Consider the following 10,691-nt stretch of genomic DNA (forward strand, 5'->3'; position numbering starts at 1 on the left):
TGCGTGAACCGCGAAAAGAACTGAAACTTTCGCCCCCAAGATTTCTACTTCTAAAAGATCTAGCTCTAAATCATGTTTGGGATACAACTTCATTTCTGACATTTCTACGATATTGATTTCATTTTAAACAAGAATTCATTAAAAAAAGCGAAAAATATTACGTCGCCATCTTGTTTCCTTTTGTTCTTCGCCAACTTTATAAGACGCATATCGAGTTCAGGTCGCATGACCAAGGTCAAATGTCATTTAAGGTCAATGAACTTTGGCTATGTTGGGGGTATTTTTTGAATTGCCATCACAACTTTGAAAGTTTATGGATCTAGTTCATTTATGTGGACATGAGGGTAATCAAGTATCACTGATCGTCTTGTCTAAGTCTTAGGTCTCCTGATCAAGGTCAAATGTTATTTAGGGTCAATGAACATAGTATTTTATTATCATATGAATAATATTTTTTGTGAATGATTATTCTATATTCATTTTCAAAGTCAGCACTGCTGCAATATTGAATTGTGTAATGCAGGCGAGACTGCCAGAGGTGTTCCACTTGTTTCAATATCCTAGCCATTTTTAGGTAGGTTTCTTTGAGGGTTACTTAGTTTGTTAATATATAAATGAAGTTGTGAAATTAACATTATTTGATAACATTTTTCAAATTTTAGTGTTCAATCTGATTTTGTGATAATATATTTGACCTTGTTTAACAATTTTTTTTTTCATGTAGGCATGTCATGATGAATACTGTACCAAAGTTACCAACCACTCCCGATCCCAAGGCTCTATTCAAGGACCTTGGAAGGCCCACGCTCCGGGGTGTCAGGAAGTGCCCCAACTGTGGAATCTACAATGGCATACGTGGCCTCAGCTGCAAGAATAAAGATTGTAACATTGTCCTTAGGGGTAAGGGAAGAAAGGGGAACCAAAGTGCTGATGCAATCAGAATCATCACAGGATCGTCTGCTATGGTTTATTCTGTTCGATTGCGTGATAGGGGGCCTGATTATAGAGGGTTTGTGGAGCTGCCGATTAGCGGAGAGATTGTCCTTCAGGGGCCTGATTCTGAGACTATGACCCTTGTGGATGTACCCCATTGCTATATTGGATCTTGTCAAAAGTTAACTGCACAAGAAAGTAACCAGGTGTTATGCCAGCATGTTGAGCTTGCCCAAAAGTGCACGACAGAGGCGCAACCGCTAACTCTGAAGAATTCGATACTCAATAGTTTGCCGGTGTCAAACGAAATGAAGCAAGCGATCTGGCTTCTTGCCACCGAGACCACTGGTCCTCTTGTGCAGCGTGTGTCTAAGAATATCATGGTTGTCAAGTGCAAGCCCCAGCAGACAAATCACCTAGGTTTCCTGCATTTTTCCTTCTCGGAGTCTCCAAAGAGGAAGGGCTGTGTGGAACATAGGTTTCATTGCTCATGCAGACAGTTCAAGAATTTCAAGCATGCACATGAAGAAAGCAAGAAGAAGTGTGTCCACTTTTATGCTTGTATCTGTGCATTTGCAAGTGATGATGTACTAGCCAAGGAATTTGAATATTTCATTAATATGGATGAGGAGAAAAAGGGTAAGTATAAATTAGTTCTAGCATTCATTGGCTCCCCAATGAATAATGAATTCTTAAAGGAGAATGAAACTCTTGGAGCAAGTTAGCTCTTGTGAAAGCAGAAAAATCAAAGAATATGATCAACAAAAGTTTGAGTAAAATAGGACTAGCAATAGAAGAGTTATGAGCATTTGAATGTCGAGATCATTAATGCTATGGAGATCCTCCCATTGGCAACGCGACCAAGATCTATGATGTCACAGATGAACAACTCTCCCCTTTTGGACACTGAAAATATACCCCAACACATCTCTTTTTGCTGATTCTAATCATATGACAAACGATTCATCAATGATATAATGTTGTGAAACCTCTGTACTTGTCCTCTCATAAAGAGAACACCTCACCTTGTGATAGACTCTATAAAAGTGAGAATATAAGTGAAATAAGTACTAAAGTAATGAGGGAGTTGTACGTGTGTGACATCACAGATCTTGGTCGCATTGCCAATGGGAGGATCTACATGGCATTAGTGATCTCGACATTCAAATGCTCATAACTGTCTTATTATTCATTCAATCTTTCTCAAACTTTCAACAATATGTTTCTTTGATTTTTCTCTTTGATATGGATTCAGCTAGTTTCAAGGGTTTCATTCTCCTTTAATTCATTGAGAATTATAAGTGAGATGCAAGTTCAGGTTATCACATGAATGAAATAGTCGTTAGCTGAGGACCCCTTTGTTTTTTTGAATCCATTATGGGTCATTGTAAATCATTTCATTTGGCATAATCAGCAAAGATATGAAGTTCAAGTAATATAGGATCTTGTCAAAAGTTAACAGCACAAGAAAGTACATGTAACCAAGTATTAATAATGATAACCAGGTGCAATGGCTAACACTGAAGAACTCGGTACTCAATAATATCGAGGTGCAACGGCTAACACTGAAGAATTCGGTACTCAATTACATGCTATTTACTTGTTTTTAATTGATGTGACTTTAATACATAAACAGCATAATAATAGTGAATAATAGTTCATGATCACATATGAATGGAATCAAACACAGTTGTACATTAACAAAAGGGGAAAAAGATAAAGTATCACCCTGGTTACAAGTAAAGCATGTACTGTAGCAACAGAGGTGTTCTAGATCTGAATTATGTAATACACATGAACCCAGACTGCGCAACAAACTGATTGGCAGGTACATAACATATATTGGCTAGGTAGCCAACAATGTGGAGTGCATTACATGCATGATTGAAACATAATGAAATAAAGTTTGTGTCTTATCCTGTGGTCATTAAAAACATGAGAGAAAAAGGAAATATCTAAGCATTATGAACATAAATGTGAACAACTTCATACATTTGAATTTTAACAGTGGTAAGCCTACAGTTAATTCGGGTTGCCAGTCAATTATAATCACTGCACTTGAAAAAAGAGAAGCCAAACATGTGTGCTGTACAATAAACCTAAGAAAGCCTGAAATGGGAAGCTGTCCTCTGAAATCCAAGTGAAGACTGGTAACCCCATGGGAATAGGGGGGGGGGAGTGGAGAATTTTCCTTAGAGCACTTGTTACTTTGCTTTTTTTTCCAGTTTTGTTTACTGTATTCTTGTCTTATATATGCTCAAATAGACAGTTTGAAACTTTTTGAGAGCTATTTTGGTAGCATCTGATCTCATGTTGCATTCTTCAAGTGTAATCCACTCTGCACCTCATTAGCCCTACATGTACATGTATTTACCCAGAGCTATTTTGAAATTGCATAGCCCGGCAGTAGAGGCACAATATTTTTGCATTACAGATTTATCTCAAAAAATTTTGAGCCCCCCCCTGGCAAGATAGGGTTAAACCACATTAAGATCACAGCTTCAACTAAATCCTCTGTTCAGAATCCAGGCAAATGAGATTTGATATTGTTTGCATTTTTTTTTTCAGTAGCAGCAGGCGTTCCTGTATCACCTCTGGGCTCTGTTCAAATAACCATTATTGATGGTCAAGTGACTGATACATCATCAGAGGCGGTTTCCATGGCAATCGCAGTGCCTGGTGCGCAGGGAAAGAAGAGGAGGAAAGATGACACACTTGGTAAAGATGAGGCACCATTTGATTTTTGTTTTGTTAACTCGTGATGGAATCAGATGTATACTATATCTTTTTTACAGTGTATAATCAATATAGTCCTTGTCATTGACTATATCTAAAAAGTTACAAATACTGAAAATTTAAGATGCCTCAGAACACACAGCTGACAGACCAGTCAGTCTGCAACACATGGAGACAATTTTTTTTATGCCTGAAGAATCGGGTATACAGTTGCAACATGATTTTTTCTCTTGTGTGTATCTTAATATATGAATGGACTTTGGGCTGTAAGGCTCTGGGGATTCTTTTCTAATTGAAAGGAGCTGGAACCATACATGTAGTTTTGAATCAGAGTCCTAGACAGGTTACTTTTAAATTGCCTAGAATCTTTATAGTTTATTGAACTTTTATGTGATGATAATTCATCCCCATCCAATCCCTGCCTAGGCCAGCAGTGATTTGATCCTCTCATGAGGGGGCCAAATCCCCTATCAAGGAGACACCATCATCTATTACTTGATTTTGAATCCTGGTCGAAGTTACTGCCTGGAAGCATTTGCAGTGTATTAAAGATTAAACCTTACTTGATGATGATTATTCTTCCCCACCCCTCCCCCCCACCAGCCCAGGCCAGCAGTGCTCTGTTGACGCTCCAAGAGGGAGCGACATCCCCTGTCAAGAAGACACCACCTAGGAGAAACACCGGTCCTACACTCGACCCTGAACTGTCCTTCAACAAGGGGATACCCCAGCCCACAACAGAGGCACTGGAAGGACCCACTGTCTCTTTCAATCACTGGTTGGGGAGCGTGACGGAGAGGATCAACCAAACCATGCATTATCAGTTTGAAGGTAGGAAGTAGAACTAATTATAAAATATTGACTGTCCTTGAGGGGAACACCAAATATTTTTTTACTTTGCAAGCAAAGTCAGTATGCACAGGAAGAAAGAGGAAAATACTATACCTTTTCCTTACCAATATTTATGAAATCTTTAGGGGGTTTAAAATAATGACCTAAATTTTGAAGCCAACCCCAAATTAACTTTACCTTCATTTTATAGTGAACTTTTTTTTTGAGCACTTGTAAAAAAAAATTTTGGTACCAAAATTACTTGCATTTGGTTCATTTGGAGTAAAACCCTTTTTTTTTGCTTGTCTAATTTCTCAGTACCAAAATGACCTTTATCTTGTATTGAAGTCCCCCCTTTTTTTTTGCTTGTCAAATTTCTTGGTCAAACCCCCTCCTTTGAAAAAGCTAGATCCGTACTCTCCCACTATTAAAAGCTCCCATATGGTGTGATCCAGTAATTATTTCCCAAGCTGAATATCTAAGCCCATTAATCTAACATTTGGAATTTACCAATGTTTGGGAGTGTTTATTTTTAAAGCTATTCCAAATTCTAATTAATTTCTTAAAAAGCAAACAAACCACCCTTGCAGTCTGGTAAATGTATGTGGTAATAAATATTGAAATCACTCATGCATGCAATTCAATCACCAAAATACAATAGTTATCACAATGATTGCAAGGTTAATGATTTTGGCACTCCACGGTGGATACTAAAACATTAATTTTCATAATGAAACCTATGGAGTTGAATACACTATGGTGCTGTGGGGCATTGACATTATTTTGATGGAAAATTGTACTTTATTTGATGGGCATTTTAATTAATGAAGGCAGGGACTGGAAGTAGCAGTGTATTCTGCTGTATGATTGCCATTAAAAATAATGAATTCCAATAGTTAGTTATGCATCTCATGGCAGCTCTATATGATAAACTTCAATGCAAAATGAAAGAACAGACAATATACTAAATTTGATTCATTGATGTTGTCATATATGACATGGGGTACTCTTCTTTAGGCCCAACTTATATATTCATCTTGCTTGGAGATACATGTATGTCAGGCAAGACATCATGGTATTGCATTGAATTCCTCCACTTAAGTCATGCATATGACATTGTAAAATTTCTTTTCTTGCAGGTACTCCTGAGCCTCTGGTGTTTCACATACCCCAGGTTTTCTTTGATATACTCCAACAGCGGATATCATCAGGATCTCGCAAGAAGAGACTCCCTAACTCTACAGTGGCATTCATCCGTAAAGATGCCCTTCCTCTAGGGACGTTTACCAAGTACACCTGGCAGCTGACCAGCATCATCCAAGTCAAGCAGATCTTTGATACAATGGAGGTACATGTTTTGGCTGTTTGCATTCCAATATAATACAAATAATGCACAGGTGTGAAGGTGTTAATGGCAATGCATTGTACTGGAGGGTATTTACAATGTGTGACAATTTGCATTACATTGTTAATACCCATGATTTCTGCAGTGCCGCCAACATGAATTTGACCTGTGCATTATGTGTTTTATAAAACGGGTTGGAAGTATGAAGTTTTAGAGGAAAGTTCATTCAAGTCCCTTCAAATTTTGAAGAGGCCACGTCTGCCTTCTATGCCCGGAGGGGCCACTTCCATTGACGAGTGGATACCATGCGTGAACATGGGGTTTCTAAAAGCACCCTAAACACGTATTTTCCTTGTTCTGAAAATGCACCCCTTAATAAGTATTGGCGTGTGAAACCCTACCCTTAACAAGTATTGGCGTGTGAAACCCTACCCTTAACAAGTATTGGAAACAAAACGATACTCTTGGCAAGAATTGAGTTGAACCCCTAAACAAGTATAGAGCGATATTTTAATTGTTATGTCATCGGTCGTTGGTTTTACCTTTACCTACATCATTGGGTTTAGTACGGCCACACCTCGCGCAAATATAGCTCTAAACTTGTAGTGTTGACTGTTGGAACGAAAAGTACATCTTTCATAAAACATTTTAGTTTTGTTATACCCTCGCAAATTTGACCCTAAACACGTAGCTTTCCTAGCGAAATAGATACCCTTTTTTCATTATTTTAGTGTTTTTGACACCCTTATTACGTTATGTACGTAACGTGCCCTATCTTGAAAAGGACATCCTTTTTGCGTATTTTTTTTGGTCGCGCATGGTATCCACTCGCCAATGTAAGTGGCCCCCCTGGGCTTCTATGACATCACAGGCGTATCCAGTTAAGTTTTGTATGTGTTGTTCCTGTCTTGGTTAAAAATTGTTTATTCCAATTAGGATATAAGAAAATTCAGGTCATTGTAATACAGAATAATCAGACGCAGGGACTTGCATGTAAGTAGTTAATACAGTATTTCAGTGAACTCCCTTCCAAGATACTCCATGAATTCCCTATCATCCTACAGATGCCTCTTGAGGTGACAAGAAGCTTTGTAGAGAACAAAGATGGGACGTTCTCACGCTATTCACCCAAGGTAGATGTACAGCATGTAGGAGAGGCTTACGGGAGAGCAGCAGGACAGATTCCAATCAAACCATTTGAGCTTAAAACTTTCCTCAAAGTTGGTGAGTACCCCCCCTTTCACCTCTAGCGCACACTACGTACATGTATGATTTTCGGAATCAGACTTGCACCTCCACGATCGCAAGCATGAGGGCATACTTGCGACAATCATGCTTCAGTTGGTGCCCTTTTCTGGAAGACAATGACTTGGACAATAAAATTAAGAAATATGATATGCTTACTGTACATATTCTACTTCCATTGTCTTCTTTCACTGATCAGAGGGTTCAGAACTCAGTGTTCAATATTTATGATATAGATGAAGAATTTTACATGAAACATGAAAGTTTAGTATTTCAGAATTTTGAAATGTTTTCCAGTTCTTGAAACGCATTTATCGAAATACTGGTTTTCTGACTGGCAAGACTTCATTGAAGACCATAAAGATATGTTTCTGACTTGACTCGGCCTGAATTTTCATATGGATTCCCTGTTTCATGTTTCTCAAATTGTCTCATTCTCACAGGAAACACTGCAGCGGATCAGAAAGAGCCGACGCCTTTCATTATCGAGTGGATCCCTGATATCTTGCCCAAGTCTCGCATCGGTGAGCTGCGCATTAAGTTTGAGTATGGTCACCAGCGAAATGGACATGTTGAGAAAAGAATGGATGAGTTACATGCAGCAATAGAACATGTGGTATAAAAATAGAGTTGGAGAACCACTGAGGAGAACCCTGTGGATTGTAGTCAAGTTGCACATCGGAATGTGTTCATTGGATCAAGGACATTTGAAAAGGCTGAAAATGTTACATACAGCGGTAAAGTATGTTGAATGAAATGTCAGTGACACTGAATCATGTGCGGACCCAGGATTTTACTGAAGATGAGAGGCAGAAATCTCTGACAATTTTCTAACACAAGAATAGAGTCCTCACAAGGAATACAATGAAGTTGCCCTTCCCCTATATCAAAGTTATTGCTTCAAATGAGGGGGAGAGAGCACTTCTAATGCAAGTTGTATTCTATATTTTCCCATTGAGTGTAGACCGTGATTGTTGTGCTCTCATACTAGTTTGTTCTTGTTAAGTAGCCAGATGAACAATGCTAGTAAAAGTTCCTCTGCAAAAAATATGTGTGGCTAAAAACGGATGAGACTTTAAATACCGCAGCCTCCTTTGCTGCGCCTCCTCTTGAAAGACTCAAGGGAGGTGCTGGGAGTGAGTTCCATATTCTGATTGCATCGGGATAAAATGTCCCCTGATATGCTTGGGTTCTGGCACAGTGTTCAGTGTATAGGATAGAATCTACAAAGCTGCATGTATGTTGGAGTGCTTACAAGTTTGCATTTGACCATGTGTAAATGCAGAGCTCTACAGAGTAGGGGTTACAAAATTCAATTCAATTTCATTTTATTGTCCACTTTGAAATTTGTTTTGCTCACATTATAAACATTTGTGATAAAATGTTACATATTACATACATCACTTGCATAAATACAATTATACAGAATGACAGAAAGTGACAAATACAAGAGAAATTCTCCAGGATAATGTTTTTCCAATAAAGATGTTAAAGACTACAGAAGATTGCCCAGTAGAAAAGAACAGAAAAGAAAATTCAGGTGGTGAGATTATTGTATGTGTGGATGGAGAGAGGAACAAAGGAATGTAGGAAACATTGAATGCGATTGTTTAGTGACTGAAGTCATTAATTGGAGAATAGTGGGTGATATTTATTTTCAATATTTGTTGTATTTCTAGAAGAATTATTGTTTTGCAGGCATCATTAAATGTTGCCTGGTTTGACTGGTGATCTGTTCATCTTGTTTGGTGATTCTCTTGATTTTTCTACAATCAATTATGTCAACAGTTTTAAAAGTTGATTTAATTTTTGTTTTGCTTGTTGAGGCGGAAGTTTGGAGAAGTTACCCTCCATGTATTGCCTGTGCTGCAATTTTTTTTCCTTTTTTAGTTATTAATCTTAGATTACAATTTTTAAATGAATTTTTATGTTTCCACGTGCCATAGGCGATTGTTGAAGCTTTTTATTTTTTTTAATGTTCGGAGGATGGGGGATGTCTGACCATCATGTTTTCATTTATGGTGGATCAACATCAAACTTGTTCCAAGTATTCATATGTGAGTGACAATGATTTGATTAGACTTTGGGATCACAAAGACACCAAAGTCCCTATGTCAGGTAAATAGTCTTATAGGTCATTATATATTGTATTCCTGAAAAATACCTTTCTCACCATAACTAGACTGTTCAACTTCAAAGACTAGCACATAAAGAGAGCCTTCAGTACACTAGTCATTGTAGGCTTTGCATTCAGACCCCATAATTCGAGTGAAGGGTTTGCACAGTAGACTAGGTGATCCTTTTGTGCTCTATCAGATTCTCAATAATTTGTATGTTCATTAAAAATGGAATGTTACCAAGTATTCTGACACAAAATTTAGAATATTGGAAAGTTTATTCCAATTGTGTATTTGTGGTAACTTAATTAAGCACAAGAAAGGGTCAGCAGTCAGATGTTACAAGTCGGATGTAACTTATGGACAGCTTTATGAAATGGTTCCCTGATAGCATAGGAATCTTGACTTTTACATTGCCTTTTTCTGGTTTCCATTTTCAAGAAAAAAATTGGTTTATTGGAGGAGAAATAAGCGTGAGGTAAATGTATCCTGTATTATACATATTAGCAACGCAACTACATGTACCGTAGTGCTTTTGGAGTTCTCGTCTTATCCGCACTGATGCGAAATACATGTACTACTGTAAAAGTAGTTCTCATTAAATGAGGAAAGGAAGTGAATCTTTTGATGCTTAATATTACTATAAAATCATCATTACTAGAAGATTGTTGATAACTTATTTTAAGATATTAAACAATTCGTTCATTATTTTGTACAAGTATCGACTTATCTATGACTTGTATGAGCAGCTTTGTTTTGGATTTATTTTCCTCTGAAATATACTGTGACAGTGTTACTCATTTACTACATGTACATGTACCGTATGTCTGTCAACATATTTCTACTAGGCTGCTCAAAAGAAATCTTTTCCTGTTAAGCAATATATTTTTCAGGAGTTGTATGTACAGATAATAGATATTTCAAATACATTGTTTAAAGATTCACAAAAGTGCTGTACAGAACATTAATATTTGTGCTGGCTATATCTACACGTTTGTACAATTCATAGATGTGTTACTTTTTATTTTTATTTATATATTGGTAGCATGAAGTGCTGTGAATAGAGAAATATTTATTGCTGCATTCAAATGAATTCAAGTTGTTCATTTACCGACAGTATTACTTGAATTTAGTTTTTTCATGAAAATTTTCCCAAAATATCAAAATAAAGTGGGCAAGAAAGTATATGTTTCTAGAGATTTGTTTGTTTTTTTTGTGTTTTTTTTTAAAGAGAATAGAACCAACAATATGAAGAGAGTACCAACATGTGACAACATCAATCCATCTTTTTATGCATTTCAGAATTTTCATGGACCAAATTTGGGATTTGGGTGTTTTTCATCATGCTCCACTGAGATATGGTATCAAACATGCTGAAATGCAAAATAAAGTTCCTGTGATGATTTCACTTAACCTTTATCAGAAATAGAAATACCAGTAGTTGAAAAGTACTGTAATCAAAGATTGCAATAAAAGTTTAATGA

At 37.2% G+C, this 10,691-nt stretch overlaps 1 protein-coding gene across 2 annotated transcripts; it reads left to right on the forward strand.

Annotated features, from left to right (window-relative positions):
- The first annotated feature begins 726 nt into the window (after positions 1–726).
- On the forward strand, positions 727–9,500 carry LOC129273488 (uncharacterized protein C2orf42-like). Of its 2 annotated transcripts, none has more exons than XM_064107340.1 (6): positions 727–1,572; positions 3,502–3,651; positions 4,273–4,500; positions 5,640–5,848; positions 6,910–7,069; positions 7,534–9,500. In XM_064107340.1, exons 1-6 carry the CDS (start codon positions 732–734, stop codon positions 7,710–7,712), a joined length of 1,767 nt encoding a protein of 588 aa, XP_063963410.1. In that variant the 5' UTR covers positions 727–731; the 3' UTR covers positions 7,713–9,500. The 2 variants fall into 2 exon arrangements, with proteins under 2 accessions (XP_063963410.1, XP_063963411.1); XM_064107341.1 differs by having other exon boundaries at positions 3,505–3,651.
- The last annotated feature ends 1,191 nt before the right edge of the window (positions 9,501–10,691 follow it).

This window comes from Lytechinus pictus, chromosome 12 (genome assembly GCF_037042905.1).
Source record: "Lytechinus pictus isolate F3 Inbred chromosome 12, Lp3.0, whole genome shotgun sequence".
NCBI classification, from domain to species: Eukaryota; Metazoa; Echinodermata; class Echinoidea; order Temnopleuroida; family Toxopneustidae; genus Lytechinus; species Lytechinus pictus.